Source organism: Notolepis coatsorum (genome assembly GCF_963971535.1).
Source record: "Notolepis coatsorum genome assembly, chromosome: 6".
NCBI lineage: Eukaryota > Metazoa > Chordata > Actinopteri > Aulopiformes > Paralepididae > Notolepis > Notolepis coatsorum.
This window is the reverse complement of record NC_140170.1, coordinates 41,625,941-41,646,858: the sequence shown is the minus strand read 5'-3', so window position 1 is coordinate 41,646,858 and position 20,918 is coordinate 41,625,941. Positions and strand designations below refer to the sequence as shown.

General features: G+C 51.5%; 1 protein-coding gene across 1 annotated transcript in view; it reads right to left on the bottom strand.

Annotated features, from left to right (window-relative positions):
* The window catches only part of necab2 (N-terminal EF-hand calcium binding protein 2), a gene marked incomplete at both ends in the record, with an annotated part of 380,241 nt that overhangs the window by 219,076 nt on the left and 140,247 nt on the right, over positions 1–20,918 (bottom strand). Inside the window, one exon of the mRNA XM_084315533.1 lies at positions 7,112–7,220. Within this exon, the coding sequence (XP_084171659.1) occupies positions 7,112–7,220 (109 nt within the window). The remainder of the gene's footprint in view (positions 1–7,111; positions 7,221–20,918) is intronic.

Sequence of the window (20,918 nt, the reverse complement as noted above, 5' to 3'; positions counted from 1 at the left end):
AGAGAGAGAGAGAGGTAAGGACAGAGCAGTAGAGAGGGGGAGAGAGAGAGAGGTAAGGACAGAGCAGTAGAGAGAGAGAGAGGTAAGGACAGAGCAGTAGAGAGAGAGAGAGAGGTAAGGACAGAGCAGTAGAGAGAGAGAGAGAGGTAAGGACAGAGCAGTAGAGAGAGAGAGAGGTAAGGACAGAGCACTAGAGAGAGGGAGAGAGAGAGAGAGGTAAGGACAGAGCACTAGAGAGAGAGAGAGGTAAGGACAGAGCAGTAGAGAGGGAGAGAGAGAGGTAAGGACAGAGCACTAGAGAGAGAGAGGTAAGGACAGAGCACTAGAGAGAGAGAGAGGTAAGGACAGAGCACTAGAGAGAGAGAGAGAGAGGTAAGGACAGAGCAGTAGAGAGAGAGAGAGGTAAGGACAGAGCAGTAGAGAGAGAGAGAGGTAAGGACAGAGCACTAGAGAGAGAGAGAGGTAAGGACAGAGCAGTAGAGAGAGAGAGAGAGGTAAGGACAGAGCACTAGAGAGGGAGAGAGAGAGAGAGGTAAGGACAGAGCACTAGAGAGGGGGAGAGAGGTAAGGACAGAGCAGTAGAGAGGGAGAGAGAGAGGTAAGGACAGAGCAGTAGAGAGGGAGAGAGAGAGAGAGAGGTAAGGACAGAGCACTAGAGAGGGGGAGAGAGAGAGAGGTAAGGACAGAGCAGTAGAGAGAGATAGAGGTAAGGACAGAGCACTAGAGAGGGGGAGAGAGAGAGAGGTAAGGACAGAGCAGTAGAGAGAGAGAGAGAGGTAAGGACAGAGCACTAGAGAGAGAGAGAGAGAGAGAGAGGTAAGGACAGAGCAGTAGAGAGAGAGAGAGGTAAGGACAGAGCAGTAGAGAGAGAGAGAGAGAGAGAGGTAAGGACAGAGCAGTAGAGAGAGAGAGAGAGGTAAGGACAGAGCAGTAGAGAGGGGGAGAGAGAGAGAGGTAAGGACAGAGCAGTAGAGAGAGAGAGAGAGGTAAGGACAGAGCAGTAGAGAGGGAGAGAGAGAGAGAGGTAAGGACAGAGCACTAGAGAGAGGGAGAGAGAGAGAGGTAAGGACAGAGCAGTAGAGAGAGAGAGAGAGAGAGAGAGAGGTAAGGACAGAGCAGTAGAGAGGGAGAGAGAGAGGTAAGGACAGAGCACTAGAGAGAGAGAGAGAGAGAGAGGTAAGGACAGAGCAGTAGAGAGAGAGAGAGAGAGAGAGAGGTAAGGACAGAGCACTAGAGAGAGAGAGAGGTAAGGACAGAGCAGTAGAGGGAGAGAGAGAGAGAGAGAGAGAGGTAAGGACAGAGCACTAGAGAGGGGGAGAGAGCGAGAGAGAGAGGTAAGGACAGAGCAGTAGAGAGAGGGAGAGAGAGAGAGGTAAGGACAGAGCACTAGAGAGAGAGAGAGAGAGAGAGAGGTAAGGACAGAGCAGTAGAGAGAGGGAGAGAGAGAGGTAAGGACAGAGCACTAGAGAGAGAGAGAGAGAGAGAGGTAAGGACAGAGCAGTAGAGAGGGAGAGAGAGAGGTAAGGACAGAGCACTAGAGAGAGAGAGAGAGAGAGAGAGAGAGAGAGGTAAGGACAGAGCAGTAGAGAGGGAGAGAGAGAGGTAAGGACAGAGCACTAGAGAGAGAGAGAGAGAGAGAGAGGTAAGGACAGAGCACTAGAGAGAGGGAGAGAGAGAGAGGTAAGGACAGAGCAGTAGAGAGAGGGAGAGAGAGAGAGGTAAGGACAGAGCAGTAGAGAGAGAGAGAGAGAGAGAGAGAGAGGTAAGGGCAGAGCAGTAGAGGGGGAGAGAGAGAGAGAGGTAAGGACAGAGCACTAGAGAGGGGGAGAGAGAGAGAGAGAGGTAAGGGCAGAGCAATAGAGGGGGAGAGAGAGAGAGAGAGAGAGAGAGAGGTAAGGACAGAGCACTAGAGAGAGAGAGAGAGAGAGAGAGGTAAGGACAGAGCAGTAGAGGGGGAGAGAGAGAGAGAGGTAAGGACAGAGCAGTAGAGAGAGAGAGAGAGAGAGGTAAGGACAGAGCACTAGAGAGGGGGAGAGAGAGAGGTAAGGACAGAGCACTAGAGAGAGAGAGAGAGAGGTAAGGACAAAGCAGTAGAGAGAGGGAGAGAGAGAGAGGTAAGGACAGAGCACTAGAGAGAGAGAGAGAGAGAGAGAGGTAAGGACAGAGCAGTAGAGAGGGAGAGAGAGAGGTAAGGACAGAGCACTAGAGAGAGAGAGAGAGAGAGAGAGAGAGAGAGAGGTAAGGACAGAGCACTAGAGAGAGGGAGAGAGAGAGAGGTAAGGACAGAGCACTAGAGAGAGAGAGAGAGAGAGAGAGAGAGGTAAGGACAGAGCAGTAGAGGGAGAGAGAGAGAGAGGTAAGGACAGAGCACTAGAGAGGGGGAGAGAGAGAGAGAGATAAGGACAGAGCACTAGAGAGGGGGAGAGAGAGAGAGAGGTAAGGACAGCACAGTAGAGAGGGAGAGAGAGAGAGAGGTAAGGACAGAGCACTAGAGAGGGGGAGAGAGAGAGGTAAGGACAGAGCACTAGAGAGGGAGAGAGAGAGAGAGGTAAGGACAGAGCACTAGAGAGAGAGAGAGAGAGAGGTAAGGACAGAGCACTAGAGAGAGAGAGAGAGAGAGAGAGAGAGGTAAGGACAGAGCAGTAGAGAGGGGGAGAGAGAGAGAGGTAAGGATGGAGGAATAGAGAGGGGGAAGAGAGAGAGGTAAGGACAGAGCACTAGAGAGGGGGAGAGAGAGAGAGAGGTAAGGACAGAGCACTAGAGAGGGGGAGAGAGAGAGAGGTAAGGATGGAGGAATAGAGAGGGGGAAGAGAGAGAGGTAAGGACAGAGCACTAGAGAGGGGGAGAGAGAGAGAAGGCGAGAGAAGGGGAGGAACACACGATTGAAATGGACACTGTGTTTGACTGGTAGTGTAATAAGGGGAGGGAGGAAGGGAGGGATGGGGGTGGGGATGTAGATCCAGATGGACAGAGAAAGGGAGAGATACTGAACGATTGTCACAAAGAACTACTGGCTACAGATCTAGTCAAGATGAGAGAGAGGGAGTAAAAGAAGGGGAACAGAGAGAGAGAGAGAGAGAGAGAGAGAGAGAGAGAGAGAGAGAGAGAGAGAGAGAGATACAAGAAAGACAGGGATGAAGATGAACTAAGACGGAGGGATGTAGAGGGACAAAAGAGAAAGGACAAAGAAGAAGGAGGAATGATGGGGAGACACGGGGGCGCAGGAGAGGAGAAGGAGAACGTGACGAAGACAGAGAGAGAGGGACGGGATGAGTGAAAGAGATGGATGGAAGAATGATGGGAAACAGGAGAAGCTCAATCTCTGCCTCCTCCGTCTCACCGCTCCATTCATCAACTTCCTGGTTTACAAGGAAATGCTTACGCTGTCATTTCTGGCTTTCATTCTGACCAATCAATAACCCTTGTGTGCGGTCATGTGGCCCGGACCCAGACTGGCACCGAGGTGTAAACTCTACTTAACCATAATGAGTGGAAACTTCCAGACTGCAAACGTCTGATTGTGTGTAGAGTTAGATTTATATAGACGGGACAATTACCGAAGAACAGGTCAGCAAAGATGGCTGACGCGGGAGTGAGGCCGGGGGGCGCTGCGCGGTCTAGCCGCTGAGCTGGTTTAAAAGTGCTTCCCGGATAATGGCTTGGCTTGGCTCGGACTTCACATTTTCAAACGAATCCAATTTTACACAAATGTCAACTGTCATTCTGTTGCAGTTCACCCTGTTCTAGGTCCAGTGTGTTCACGTTAACCGGGTCAGCCTGGTTGTATGAAGCCACTTGTTCTAGGTCCAGTGTGTTCACGTTAACCGGGTCAGCCTGGTTGTATGAAGCCACTTGTTCTAGGTCCAGTGTGTTCACGTTAACCGGGTCAGCCTGGTTGTATGAAGCCACTTGTTCTAGGTCCAGTGTGTTCACGTTAACCGGGTCAGCCTGGTTGTATGAAGCCACTTGTTCTAGGTCCAGTGTGTTCACGTTAACCGGGTCAGCCTGGTTGTATGAAGCCACTTGTTCTAGGTCCAGTGTGTTCACGTTAACCGGGTCAGCCTGGTTGTATGAAGCCACTTGTTCTAGGTCCAGTGTGTTCACGTTAACCGGGTCAGCCTGGTTGTATGAAGCCACTTGTCATCATCTTGATCCCATGTGTCCAAGCGCTCGTCCTGATTACAGAGAGTCTGAGCTGATTGGCTGACTAGATGGACCTATAAGTGGATCTGCTAATGGGAGTACATCAAAAAGAGATGTTCTAACGAACCCGCAGCTACAAATCCCATACACATGTTTAGATAACGACATAGAGAGTCAAGGAGAGGGTCATTTGATTTCCCACATTTATACTTTTGTACATTTTTCATCACCCTCACCCTCTCTCTCTCTCTCTCTCTCTCTCTCTCTCTCTCTCTCTCTCTCTCTCTCTCTCTCTCTCTCTCTCTTTCTCTGCCTTTTCATCCTTTCATCCCTGTATCTGTCTTTGTTGTGTCTTCTTCACATGGTAGGTGTCACCAGCAACATCAAATGTTCCCGGTAGGCGGCTGGGTGGCGCAGCGGAGATTGCGCTCGTCACCAACGCAAGAGACTCCGGTCTCGACTCCCCGAGTCAGCATTGCCTCCGGCTTCGGCCAGTCATCATACTATCTCAATTGACAGAGGTAGCGGGTGGAAAGTCGATGGGTGGGGATTGGACGTTGTGGACAGCGACTCCTACAGGTCGGTTGGTGCGCCTGCACAGCAGAGACAGGAAGTAGCGGGGGTAGTATTAGCCTCCTACACGTTACACCTCGCCACTGAGAGTCTGCGCTGTCTGGTGAAAAGATGCGACAGGCTGCCTCCTCGTGTACCGGAGGGGACACGTGATGCAAGGCTTCTATCCTCACTACAGCCGAACAGTGGGAGGCATAGTCTAGCAACGTTCAAGACAGGGGAGGGGAGAATTGGCAATATGAAATCGGGATGGGAGAAACATTTTTAAAATAAGGAGAAAAAGTGGATAAAAAAAAATGTCCAGGTAAAAGGAGCTTTAAAAAGTGGATGTGACATTTCCCACAGGATAAATTACCGGTACATACTAACACAGAAACGCACACACACACACACACACACACACACACACACACACACACACACACACACACACACACACGCGCGCGCGCGCACGCACACACACATACACACATGCATACACGTGCATTGCACGCATATACCAGTAGACAGACAGACAGACAGACAGACAGACAGACAGACAGACAGACAGACAGACAGACAGACAGACAGACAGACAGACAGACAGACAGACAGACAGACAGACAGACAGACAGACAGACAGACAGACAGACAGACAGACAGACAGACAGACAGACAGACAGACAGACAGACAGACAGACAGACAGACAGACAGACAGACAGACAGACAGACAGACAGACAGACAGACAGACAGACAGACAGACAGACAGACAGACAGACAGACAGACAGACAGACAGACAGACAGACAGACAGACAGACAGACAGACAGACAGACAGACAGACAGACAGACAGACAGACAGACAGACAGACAGACAGACAGACAGACAGACAGACAGACAGACAGACAGACAGACAGACAGACAGACAGACAGACAGACAGACAGACAGACAGACAGACAGACAGACAGACAGACAGACATACAGACAGACAGACAGACAGACAGACAGACAGACAGACAGACAGACAGACAGACAGACAGACAGACAGACAGACACACACACACACACACACACACACACACACACACACACACACACACACACACACACACACACACACACACACACACACACACACACACAACACACACACACACACACACAACACACACACACACACACACACACACACACACACACACACACACACACACACACACACACACACACACACACACACACACACACACACACACACACACACACACACACACACACACACACACACACACACACACACACACACACACACACACACACACACACACACACACACACACACACACACACACACACACACACACACACACACACACACACACACACACACACACACACACACACACACACACACACACACACACACACACACACACACACACACACACACACACACACACACACACACACACACACACACACACACACACACACACACACACACACACACACACACACACACACACACACACACACACACACACACACACACACACACACACACACACACACACACACACACACACACACACACACACACACACACACACACACACACACACACACACACACACACACACACACACACACACACACACACACACACACACACACACACACACACACACACACACACACACACACACACACACACACACACACACACACACACACACACACACACACACACACACACACACACACACACACACACACACACACACACACACACACACACACACACACACACACACACACACACACACACACACACACACACACACACACACACACACACACACACACACACACACACACACACACACACACACACACACACACACACACACACACACACACACACACACACACACACACACACACACCAACAGTAGGGGACGGCATGGGCTTTGGACCAGAACAACATCCATCTCCCTGCTTCTCCATAATTCATAGTGAGAGATGTGACTAAAAACAATAGAGTGGAGCTAGCAAAAACATACACAAAACACACACACACACACACACACACACACACACACACACACACACACACACACACACACACACACACACACACGCAAATGCACAAATACAGATATGTATTTCAGGTTTGTACAGACTACCATATGGAAACACACTGTACAGACACGCAAATACATACATACATACATACACACGCACACACACACACACAGACACACGCACACACACACACACACACACACACACACACACACACACACACACACACACACACACCTACACACACACACACACACACACACACACACACACACACACACACACACACACACACACACACACACACACAGGTTACATTGGTACTGACCTGGTGTTATCGGAGTCGATGGAGTGGAACAGCTTCTCCAGCTCCTCCTCGTCGAGCGTTCCGTCTGAGAAGAAGGTCTGGAACTCGTCGAGGGACAGCTTACCATCATCTGGTAGGACACACAGACACACACAGACACACACAGACACACACACAGACATAGAGTTATTACACTTATTACACTGCTAAACGTGTGAATGTGTGGACATTTTATAATACATTCCTTGCTTAACCCTAAACGTTAGCCCCATAGCATGACTTGTGCGACGCACCTCTATGACCGGCAATGTCAATAACTCACTCGTTCACTCACTCACGGTTAGCCACTCTGCCCCTAGTGGCGGCTCACAGGCATGGCACTTTGTGTGAAACCTGTTCAATCTATGCAAGAATTATTTGTATCTATGTCACTGAGATGTTGAGATGTAGCGTGTTGTAGGGGAGAACAGGGATGGTTGTTACATGGGTAGGTTGTCACATTCATTATATTTCGCTACCAAAAGGAGCTTTCTCCCATATTTTGGTATGGAAATGTCCAGAATTGGGATCGACGTACTTGATGTGGTGGGCGCTAACGTTACAGTTGAAGTATGTGTTTGTTCCTAATGTGTGCTCAGTATATTGGGTCCTAGTGCCCCCCATGTTACACATATGTCATGTATTTTATATGTTAATAAAATTGCATTTATCTATAGTCCTAATTCTATCACTTTGATGTCACAAAGAAGGGTGTATCCGAAAGCTGTCTACAACATTTGTAACAGGTGATGAAAAAGTAAACAAATAATTAACTGTATTAGACATTAATTTTGTTAATGATGAATAGGCTTCACTTCAGATTAGGGCACACAATAGCATCTACAAATGATTTATAGATGTTTTATGAATGTCTTAACAAATCATTTGTTGAACATGAACAAATAAATGGAGGTACAGTATAGTCGTTTTTTCATATCCATTTTTCAAAGCATCTACAAACGTGTCACTACACATTAAACAACATTATTTAATGATGAACAAATCAAGTACAAACAATGTTGATAATGAGTTAAATAATGTAGAACTAATTTGTAAATGTTATACAAATATAGTTATAAATGATTTAATAATAATTTACGAATGTATATAAATGATTCGTTCATGATTAGTTCATTATCTACAAATACCTTATAAAGGTCTTATAACTGAGTGTTATTATAAAGTGTTACCAGTGCTTTTAATGAGCACAACATGGACCGTTTCTTCACCAACTTGGAGGTGATGGATGAGCTGAGGACAGACCGAGCAGAGCCCAATGCACCCCAGCCCACCTACCAAACCTAGTACATCCCAGCCTAGACCACCTACCAAGCCTAGTACATCCCAGCCTAGACCACCTACCAAGCCTAGTACATCCCAGCCTAGACCACCTACCAAGCCTAGTACATCCCAGCCTAGACCACCTGCCAAGCCTAGTACAGCCCAGCCTAGACCACCTACCAAGCCTAGTACATCCCAGCCTAGACCACCTGCCAAGCCTAGTACATCCCAGCCTAGACCACCTACCAAGCCTAGTACATCCCAGCCTAGACCACCTACCAAGCCTAGTACATCCCAGCCTAGACCACCTGCCAAGCCTAGTACATCCCAGCCTAGACCACCTGCCCAGCCTAGTACATCCCAGCCTAGACCACCTGCCCAGCCTAGTACATCCCAGCCTAGACCACCTGCCAAGCCTAGTACATCCCAGCCTAGACCACCTGCCAAGCCTAGTACATCCCAGCCTAGACCACCTGCCCAGCCTAGTACATCCCAGCCTAGACCACCTGCCCAGCCTAGTACATCCCAGCCTAGACCACCTACCAAGCCTAGTACATCCCAGCCTAGACCACCTGCCCAGCCTAGTACATCCCAGCCTAGACCACCTACCAAGCCTAGTACATCCCAGCCTAGACCACCTACCAAGCCTAGTACATCCCAGCCTAGACCACCTGCCAAGCCTAGTACAGCCCAGCCTAGACCACCTACCAAGCCTAGTACATCCCAGCCTAGACCACCTGCCCAGCCTAGTACAGCCCAGCCTAGACCACCTGCCCAGCCTAGTACAGCCCAGCCTAGACCACCTGCCCAGCCTAGTACAGCCCAGCCTAGACCACCTGCCCAGCCTAGTACATCCCAGCCTAGACCACCTGCCCAGCCTAGTACATCCCAGCCTAGACCACCTGCCCAGCCTAGTACATCCCAGCCTAGACCACCTGCCCAGCCTAGTACATCCCAGCCTAGACCACCTACCAAGCCTAGTACATCCCAGCCTAGACCACCTGCCCAGCCTAGTACATCCCAGTGTACTTTACCCCCAGCTGGAAAAGGCAGCCAGCAAGAAGAAGAAACAGAAAATAAAGAGACAGCAGGAGTCTTCATCAGATGAAGATGATTTTTTGTTTGGTTTGTATGGAAACGTTCTCCAACAGCGGTTCAGGGGAGGTATGGGAGAAGTGTTGGATGTGCAACCAGTGGGCACACAAGCTCTGCTTAGTTGGAGTGCCCAGACCCTACATTTGCCATCACTGTAACTCAGATAGTGAATGAGTGTAGCCTAGTTGTGTTGGCTATTATTGTTAGGCCTATTTATTTTGTTCTTATTTTGTTATATAGGATGCCCTAAAGATGTCTTTCCTGTTTATGTTCATGTTAAGATGCATTAAGTTATGTATTTGTCAACTTGTCAATGCAATTCAACTTAAAAATGTTGTTCTTCCTTCTTGCCTTCTTTTTAAGATGTTTCCCATTAAAACACACAGTGACAACCAACCCCATAGTGTGTGACAACCATCCCTGTGACAATGTGTCAGAGTGTCTTTGATAGGTAATTTCCTCTTTGTTACAATACGTTGGAAAATGAGAGGGATATACATTTCAAGCCAACATCTTAAGCTTCAATTTAATTTAGGAATGACTATTGAAAGATGTTTTGATGATGAGCAATTCACACTAGAGTAAAAAAAAAAAAAAAAAAAGACAACCATCCCTGTTCTCCCCTACTGAGATGTAGCGTGTTGTACTGAGACGTGGCATGTTGTACTGAGATGTAGCATGTTGTACTGCAGTGTACTCCCAGAGGAGACCTATCATCTCACGGCCCCCCCTGCCCTGCGCCCCCCCCCCCCCCCCCCCTGCCCTGCGCCCCTGACTGCAAGTGTGATGCGATGAGGATGAATGGACAGGCCTCATGTAGTAACATGAGCATTACAGTCATCGCTCCCCTCTCTCCTCTCTATTTGAGTTGAGCAGCGGGCGGATGTTAAGACTGACAGCCCGGAGCAGACGCACCGCTCCGCACTTACACTCCTTCCTTTTAATGACTTCTGAGCGTTCGCCGGCATGCCTCAAAATCATTATGGGGTGTCGCTTGAAGTGTAATCTGGTTCGACCTCAGCGCGCAGCAATTTGACTGGGCTTTTCAACGGTAGCGTAGCAACAATTCCTAAGTTGCCTCTTCGCTCCAGGGCATCGCTCCCGCTTGCTGTTTTTTCTTTTTTTTTGTTACCCCCCAGGACTGATTGCTGCTTCCCTGAGCTGCTGTGGAATCAATCCAGCCTCCTCCTCCTCCTCCTCCTCCTCCTCCTCCTCCTCCTCTTCCTCCTCCTCCTCCTCCTCCTCCTCCTCCTCCCCTCTTCCTCCTCCTCTTCCTCCTCCTCCTCCTCCTCCTCCTCCTCCTCCTCCTCCTCCTCCTCCTCCCCTCTTCCTCCTCCTCCTCCTCCTCCTCCTCCTCCTCCTCCTCCTCCTCTTCCTCTTCCTCCTCCTCCTCCTCCTCCTCCTCCTCCTCCTCCTCCTCCTCTTCCTCCTCCTCCTCCTCCCCTCTTCCTCCTCCTCCTCCTCCTCCTCCTCCTCCTCCTCCTCCTCTTCCTCCTCCTCCTCCTCCTCTTCCTCTTCTTCCTCCTCCTCCTCCTCCTCCTCCTCCTCCTCCTCCTCTTCCTCCTCCTCCTCCTCCCCTCTTCCTCCTCCTCTTCCTCCTCCTCTTCCTCCTCCTCCTCCTCCTCTTCCTCCTCCTCCTCCTCTTCCTCCTCCTCCTCCTCCCCTCTTCCTCCTCCTCTTCCTCCTCCTCTTCCTCCTCCTCCTCCTCCTCCTCCTCTTCCTCCTCCTCCTCCTCCTCCTCCTCTTCCTCCTCCTCCTCCTCCTCCTCCTCCTCCTCTTCCTCCTCCTCCTCCTCCTCCTCCCCTCTTCCTCCTCCTCCTCCTCTTCCTCCTCCTCCTCCTCCTCCTCCTCCTCCTCCTCCTCCTCTTCCTCCTCCTCCTCCTCCTCCTCTTCCTCCTCCTCCTCCTCCCCTCTTCCTCCTCCTCCTCCTCTTCCTCCTCCTCCTCCTCCTCCTCCCCTCTTCCTCCTCCTCTTCCTCCTCCTCCTCCTCCTCCTCCTCCTCTTCCTCCTCTTCCTCCTCCTCCTCCTCCTCCTCCTCCTCCTCCTCCTCCTCCTCCTCCTCCTCCTGTCGACAGACAGAGTTTCCGCTCAGATGCCTTCTCAGCCGCAGGGCTGTGACACTCGGTAGGAAACATCTTAGGACAATATTGCCTTGACAACCGTTGTCAGGAAACTCGGGAGAATGCGCCACACTTGCGGGGACGCACTTAAACGCGCGGGAGGCTCGCTGTCCCTCATTCTGCCCGAGGCTGCGCCGGAGTACCGTCTGTTGATCTGCTCGTTCTGCGTAGTACACGGACGCTACTGAGCGAACACCTTGTCTAGTATTATTATTATCCTTTACAAATATAATACAATTGGAGCACGGGCCCATTCTCTGCTGCCCTTATGAACCACATTGTATTGTGTACATACTTTTAATGTGACTGGCTCAGCAAAATACTATCCCGAGTGAGAATAACAAGCGTTCTGAGGTGTGACTGGTGTTGTGGTGGGGGCCAGCAGCAGCGGGAACGAATGGGTGGCATTCATTGCTATATTGAATGCCAGCTTATCCGTCTATCTGTCTGGCTACATTTCTGCCTCTTTATCTGCATGCTGCAGCCTATAGCCTCTGTCACCCTGTTGCAAAGATCCTATAGAAGCAGTACCAAGCTTTGTGAATAAGAATGGGAGGGCACCTTCTGTCCGTTGGTGACACATGTCCACATGGAAGAGGAGGCAGAATTGATTAGATGTATTCAAAAGCGGCGGCTAAGTGGCGCAGTGGGCAAGGCGCTCGCCACTAACGCAGGAGATGCTGGGTTCGAGCCCAGCTCTCGGCGTTGCTTCCGGCTTGGCTGGTCGTTCATACTAATACAATTGGCAGTATTAGGGGGTGGGAAAGCTGGTGGGTGGGGATCGGACTTTGTGGACAGCGACTCCTACAGGTCGGTTGGTGCGCCTGTACAGCAGAATCAGGAAGCAACGGGGGCGGCGTGAGCCTCCCACGAGTCCCACGCGTTACTCCTTGCCACTGAGAGATCGCGCTGTACAGGTGAAAGGATGCGACGGCTGCCTCCTCGTGTACCGGAGGGGACACATGATGCAAGGCTTTGTCCACATTGCAGCCGACCAGTGGGAGGCATGGCCTAACAACGGTCGAGACAGGGGAGGGGAGAATTGGATAATACGAAGTTGGGATGGGAGAAAAATAGAAAATGGGGAGAAAAAAGTAGATAAAAAAAAAGATGTATTCAAAAGCATGCAAGACACGCAATTCAAGTATTAATTCAACTTCTTTTTTATTAATTTGGTTTCTACTGAACGCACAGAGAGGAGACTGGTATCTATTTTCTTGTCTCTCTCTGGAGAAGATGGTAAGCTGATCTCCCAAAATGTTGGCGTGTTCCTTTAACTCGCTTCTGTGCTTCCCGGAATGAACAACAACAGTCCAGGCGACATGATGACCATGCAAGATGGAGCGACGGCTACCATGCAGTACGTGAGGTACCTGTCTGTCTGCCTGACTGTCTGCCTGCCTGTCTGTCACTGTGAAGGCAAAGCTGGATATCAAGTATTAATCCCCCTGCCCTGACTGTGTCTGTCTGTCCTTGATTATAACTGATTGGACACAACGGGACGGGCTGTGGGACCAGGCCTCTGGAAAACCCCAAGGGGAGAGCAAAGATTGCAGCTTTAAAAAGTGATTCATTTGTACACAATCCATAGTATGGTGACAATCAGGGCTTGACGTTAAGTTTTTGGCTCACTAGTCACTGTGACTAGTGGTTTTCCAAAGTCACTAGCCACTCAGCATTTTCACTAGCCAAAAATCCCCGCACTGGCGCCCCCACCCAAAAAGTTATAAATATAGGTAATTTCTTCTTCACTAACCCCTGCTGGGGACAGTATCATTGTAATCATACTGCTACACGCCAACTGTACAACTGTGCTTCTGACTGTTGACTCCATTGTTTACTACTGCCTGCGACCAGTGACTCAGCTGCAAAAGGAGCTCCAGTTGGGGCAACGGCTGACTGGGACCAGATGGAGGGTGTAGATGTGGAAGAGTTGTGTTGAACCAGGCAATTACATTGTTGCTCCAAACGCTGTGAACATTATCATTGACACACCTATGCCTTGGCTGTGTTGAACCTAGCAATTATATTATTGCTCCAAACGCTGTGAACATTATCATTGACACACCTATGCCTTGGCTGTGTTGAACCTAGCAATTATATTATTGCTCCAAACGCCATGAACATTATCATTGACACACCTATGCCTTGGCTGTGTTGAACCTAGCAATTATATTATTGCTCCAAACGCTGTGAACATTATCATTGACACACCTATGCAGGGCTTGACGTTAACTTTTTGGCTCACTAGCCACTGTGGCTAGTGGTTTTCCAAAGTCACTAGCCACTCAGCATTTTCACTAGCCCTGGGCAGGTGGGCAGGTGTCAACGTCAAGCCCTGGTGACAATGAACTAAAGATGGTTCTTCCGCTGTTGACTAATCTGCAATGTAATATCACGTCGAAAAATGAGTTAATTGTTTAATTTTTATTTTATTTAGCTCACTGTCTCAAGCCCTTGTGTTTGTCTATTTGTTCTATCTCTTGTCCATTGTCTCTATTCCCTCTTTGTTTCTTGGTTCTCAGCTGTGGGTTTACGGGAAAGCACAGTATAGATCTGCATCTACTCATGTATGCACATAGTAATCAGTAGTCTCTCCATCATCCTTTCCATTCCTATTGTCTATGTGTGTCGTGTGCCTGGCGCCAGTGTATGGCAGGCAGCCACTGAGCCGCATAGCCCAGGGTTGGGTGCTTCACGTGGAATCGCCCCAGCCAGTGTCCGACGTGATGCGGCTACCCTCACCCTGGCAAGAAAAGCCCAGAAGTACGACGGGCACATCCTGCACAAAGCCACAACAACACCGGCACCACCAGGCCGGCTAAACTCTCGCCATCCCTACAACAAGGCAGCGCAAGAAATGCTACAGTCTATATCTGAGGACTTGTCCAGAGACGCCTGGCTGGCAGCATCCTGGAAACGATCATGGGAGTCGGCTGGGCCCTCCCGTATCCAGCGATACATCCAGGACCCAGGAGGTGGTGTAAAAGGAGACGATTTGCCACGGCGTCTATGGACCTCGCTGAACCGTCTACGCACTGGAGTCGGGCGCTTCAAGTCTTCCATGAAGAAGTGGCGCCTCACGGACAGTGCGGCATGCGAGTGTGGCGAGCCTGAACAGACTGCCGAGCATATAATCACCGGCTGCCCAGTAGGAGCAGAGACGAGGGCGTGGCTGCAGGACACGGAGTTGGCCATCTGATGATACACGAAAGAAGAAGAAGAAGAAGAAGGGTGCTTCACGTGGTGGCGGTGGAGAAGGCAATTCCCACTCTACATCGTAATGTTTCATTTATTCGTTCATTCATTCATTCAAATGCATCATACTTTCCCTTCTTCAACAGCGTTTCTGTCCATTTGTCTCTACTGTGCCAACCCTGTCTCCTCCTAACTAACACGAGTAGAGGAGTGTGCACCGCACGCACGCACACACGTACGCACGCACACACGTACGCACGCACACACACACACACACACACGTACGCACACGCACACGCACACACACGTACGCACACGCACACGTACGCACACACGCACGTACGCACGCACACACGCACACACACGTACGCACACGCACACGTACGCACACACGCACGCACACACACACGTACGCACGCACACACGCACACACACGTACGCACACGCACACGTACGCACACACGCACGCACACACACACACACACAACATATCAAGAGAAAATGACTTACATTATTTTCAAACACAAACAAAACTAACTTTTCTTCACTCTCTCTACCTTCTCCATCCTCCTCACCCGCCCCCCCCCCCTCTATCTCTCTCTCTCTCTCTCTCTCTCTCTCTCTCTCTCTCTCTCTCTCTCTCTCTCTCTCTCTCTCTCCATCATTCTTATTTAGTAACGCTCATTGTCAAGGGAAACCACACACTGTAGGCTGATAATTCCAACACTTCTCCCCACTATGATTCTATTTTGTTAGCATGAAACTCCTCCTCCGTAAAACGGCTTTAAATCTGCTACGCTCTCCATCATTTGTAATAAGCCAGCGCGGTAGGTAACGTTACAGTATGTCTACAGTAATACCACAAACATTCTCTCTCTTCAGCAGTGCCAACACGAATGTGCCTGTACTGTGTTGTCTACTGCCACGCTGCCCTCTCCACCCCACCCTGTACTGTGTTGTCTACTGCCACGCTGCCCTCTCCACCCCACCCTGTACTGTGTTCTACTGCCACGCTGCCCTCTCCACCCCACCCTGTACTGTTGTCTACTGCCACGCTGCCCTCTCCACCCCACCCTGTACTGTGTTGTCTACTGCCACGCTGCTCTCTCCACCCAACCCTGTACTGTGTTGTCTACTGCCACGCTGCCCTCTCTCCACCCCACCCTGTACTGTGTTCTACTGCCACGCTGCCCTCTCTCCACCCCACCCTGTACTGTTGTCTACTGCCACGCTGCTCTCTCCACCCCACCCTGTACTGTGTTGTCTACTGCCACGCTGCCCCCTTCACCCCACCCTGTACTGTGTTGTCTACTGCCACGCTGCCCCCTCCACCCCACCCTGTACTGTGTTGTCTACTGCCACGCTGCCCCCTCCACCCCACCCTGTACTGTGTTGTCTACTGCCACGCTGCCCTCTCCACCCCACCCTGTACTGTGTTGTCTACTGCCACGCTGCCCTCTCCACCCCACCCTGTACTGTGTTGTCTACTGCCACGCTGCCCTCTCTCCACCCCACCCTGTACTGTGTTGTCTACTGCCACGCTGCTCTCTCCACCCAACCCTGTACTGTGTTGTCTACTGCCACGCTGCCCTCTCTCCACCCCACCCTGTACTGTGTTCTACTGCCACGCTGCCCTCTCTCCACCCCACCCTGTACTGTGTTCTACTGCCACGCTGCCCTCTCCACCCCACCCTGTACTGTGTTGTCTACTGCCACGCTGCCCTCTCTCCACCCCACCCTGTACTGTGTTGTCTACTGCCACGCTGCTCTCTCCACCCCACCCTGTACTGTGTTGTCTACTGCCACGCTGCCCCCTCCACCCCACCCTGTACTGTGTTGTCTACTGCCACGCTGCTCTCTCCACCCCACCCTGTACTGTGTTGTCTACTGCCACGCTGCCCTCTCTCCACCCCACCCTGTACTGTGTTGTCTACTGCCACGCTGCCCTCTCCACCCCACCCTGTACTGTTGTCTACTGCCACGCTGCCCCCTCCACCCCACCCTGTACTGTTGTCTACTGCCACGCTGCTCTCTCCACCCCACCCTGTACTGTGTTGTCTACTGCCACGCTGCCCTCTCCACCCCACCCTGTACTGTTGTCTACTGCCACGCTGCCCTCTCCACCCCACCCTGTACTGTTGTCTACTGCCACGCTGCCCCCTCTACCCCACCCTGTACTGTGTTGTCTACTGCCACGCTGCCCTCTCCACCCCACCCTGTACTGTGTTGTCTACTGCCACGCTGCCCCCTCCACCCCACCCTGTACTGTGTTGTCTACTGCCACGCCGCCCCCTCCACCCCACCCTGTACTGTGTTGTCTACTGCCACGCTGCCCTCTCCACCCCACCCTGTACTGTTGTCTACTGCCACGCTGCCCTCTCCACCCCATCCTGTACTGTGTTGTCTACTGCCACGCTGCTCTCTCCACCCCACCCTGTACTGTTGTCTACTGCCACGCTGCCCTCTCCACCCCACCCTGTACTGTGTTGTCTACTGCCACGCTGCCCTCTCCACCCCACCCTGTACTGTTGTCTACTGCCACGCTGCCCTCTCCACCCCACCCTGTACTGTGTTGTCTACTGCCACGCTGCCCTCTCCACCCCACCCTGTACTGTGTTGTCTACTGCCACGCTGCCCTCTCCACCCCACCCTGTACTGTGTTGTCTACTGCCACGCTGCCCTCTCCACCCCACCCTGTACTGTGTTGTCTACTGCCACGCTGCCCTCTCCACCCCACCCTGTACTGTGTTGTCTACTGCCACGCTGCTCTCTCCACCCCACCCTGTACTGTGTTGTCTACTGCCACGCTGCTCTCTCCACCCAACCCTGTACTGTGTTGTCTACTGCCACGCTGCCCCTCTCCACCCCACCCTGTACTGTGTTGTCTACTGCCACGCTGCTCTCTCCACCCCACCCTGTACTGTGTTGTCTACTGCCACGCTGCTCTCTCCACCCAACCCTGTACTGTGTTGTCTACTGCCACGCTGCTCTCTCCACCCCACCCTGTACTGTGTTCTACTGCCACGCTGCCCCCTCCACCCCACCCTGTACTGTGTTGTCTACTGCCACGCTGCCCTCTCCACCCCACCCTGTACTGTGTTGTCTACTGCCACGCTGCTCTCTCCACCCCACCCTGTACTGTGTTGTCTACTGCCACGCTGCTCTCCACCCCACCCTGTACTGTTGTCTACTGCCAGGCTGCCCTCTCCACCCCACCCTGTACTGTGTTGTCTACTGCCACGCTGCCCTCTCCACCCCACCCTGTACTGTGTTCTACTGCCATGCTGCCCTCTCCACCCCACCCTGTACTGTGTTGTCTACTGCCACGCTGCCCTCTCCACCCCACCCTGTACTGTGTTGTCTACTGCCACGCTGCCCTCTCCACCCCACCCTGTACTGTGTTCTACTGCCACGCTGCCCTCTCCACCCCACCCTGTACTGTGTTGTCTACTGCCACGCTGCCCCCTCCACCCCACCCTGTACTGTTGTCTACTGCCACGCTGCCCTCTCCACCCCACCCTGTACTGTGTTGTCTACTGCCACGCTGCCCTCTCCACCCCACCCTGTACTGTTGTCTACTGCCACGCTGCCCCCTCCACCCCACCCTGTACTGTGTTGTCTACTGCCACGCTGCCCCCTCCACCCCACCCTGTACTGTGTTGTCTACTGCCACGCTGCCCTCTCCACCCCACCCTGTACTGTGTTGTCTACTGCCACGCTGCCCTCTCCACCCCACCCTGTACTGTGTTGTCTACTGCCACGCTGCCCTCTCCACCCCACCCTGTACTGTGTTGTCTACTGCCACGCTGCCCCCTCCACCCCACCCTGTACTGTTGTCTACTGCCACGCTGCCCTCTCCACCCCACCCTGTACTGTGTTGTCTACTGCCAGGCTGCCCTCTCCACCCCACCCTGTACTGTTGTCTACTGCCAGGCTGCCCTCTCCACCACCCTGTACTGTTGTCTACTGCCACGCTGCCCTCTCCACCCCACCCTGTACTGTGTTGTCTACTGCCACGCTGCCCTCTCCACCCCACCCTGTACTGTGTTGTCTACTGCCACGCTGCCCTCTCCACCCCACCCTGTACTGTGTTGTCTACTGCCACGCTGCCCTCTCCACCCCACCCTGTACTGTGTTGTCTACTGCCACGCTGCCCTCTCCACCCCACCCTGTACTGTGTTGTCTACTGCCACGCTGCCCTCTCCACCCCACCCTGTACTGTGTTGTCTACTGCCACGCTGCCCTCTCTCCACCCCACCCTGTACTGTGTTCTACTGCCACGCTGCCCTCTCCACCCCACCCTTCCCGTTGTGCAGCAGCACCAGCAGCAGCGGCGGCAGCGGCAGTCAGAGTAGAGGCAGCGGTGGTATTTAATTCAGCAGTGACCCAGTTCCCTGCATGCAGCCAGCTATAGCCCTGTGAGACCCACTTAGGAATACTACCAGCAACACACAGAGCACACACTACCCCCTCCTCTGCACAGCTATCTCTGGACCCTTATTCAGGAGCCTGGCTTCAGCCATTATCATCTACCTATGCTGCAGCGTTTGCTTTAGTAGCAGTACCTCTCTGTACAGTTCTATTCTAATACTCTCTTATACGTATATCCCCCACATCAGTTCTTGTGAATATCCCACAATGACGACACACTTGTCCAAATACAGATCCATTCTCCTCCAGTGGCGTAAAGTAAGGTACTTCGTACTTTTACTCCACTACATTTAAAAGAAGATTATTGCATTTATCTGAACCCATCAGTTACTACTGTAGTTACTAAGTACATGCAATATTAAATACTTATCTACTTTCATTTTTTACCAGAGTATTATTTTATCTGGGTATTTCTACTGCATACTTCTTTCACCACGTCGCTCTTCCTCCCCAGCGCATAAAAACCTCTCTGGTCGACCATTCAGACTTACAGTACCACTAAAAATACATACCCTGCTTCTCTCCTCTCCGAGCCAGCTGGGGGTATTATACAAGAAACTGGGGTTATATGGTTGTCCAGGTTGCCTAAAGAAAAAAAGTGTTCACGTACTTTATACCCCTGGTGGTGGGCCATGGTGGACCATGTACAATTATACCAAGAGACTGACATGGGCATTACCTTCTTTGGTCTTATATCATCATGGTGTTTGCTGCTTTGCCTTGTAATAAGATTAGATTAGATTAGATTCAAATGTATTGTCATTATACAGCACAAGTACAGTACAACAAAAATGTATTTGGCATGATCCAACCAGAGTGCAAATGTAGCAGTAAAGTGCAACAGCAATATACAGGTGAGTGTAGTGCTAATCAGATGTATGTACAGAGTTGTAGTATAATATGTACAGTGGTACAGGTGGTAGTAGTCATACTGTCCAGCAGAATAACTAGTAAGAGTAGGATAATGTACAGATATAGATATAGTATCTACAGATATGTAAATGGGCTATGTGCATTAGGTCAATTCAGACAGGTGTGGATAGATAGATATGCGGTGAGAATAAATAAATAAATATATATGCACTGATAGATAGCGTCCTCCATGCTCCTGTTCTCACCGTAGGAAAATTGGTGTGTGTCCAGGGAGGGTGGGGGGGGGGGGGGGGGGGGGGGGGAGAGGTGAGCCAGCCTGTCGGAGCACTTCATGATAATAATGGGGGTGAGTGCAACGGGGCAGCTAGAGGCAGAGGAGTGTTTTGGCACTGGCACAGTGGAGGTGGTTTTAAAGCACGCTGGGACAACCGCCTGCCTGGGTTAGTGACAGGTTGAAGAAGATGTCAGTTAAGACCTCAATCAGCTGCTCAGCGCAGTTTGCTGAGCACTCGGCCTGGGGATGCCATTAGTCCTGCTCAGGACTCAGGAGAGAGCGAGGGGTTGGGGGAGGTTGGCAGGGAGGGCAGCCATGGTGGGCGCGCCTCCCGGTTGTCTCGGTCAAATTGGGCATAAAAGTTATCGAGCTCATCAGGGAGGGAGGGGTCAGTGGTTGGGAGAGAGTTGTCGGTGGGTTTATAATCCGCGGTGGCCTGGATGCCTGTCGGGGTCGGCGTTGTTGAAGTGCGCTGCAACCCCTTCGCTTGTGGCTGTGCTTGGCCCCACGTGATTCC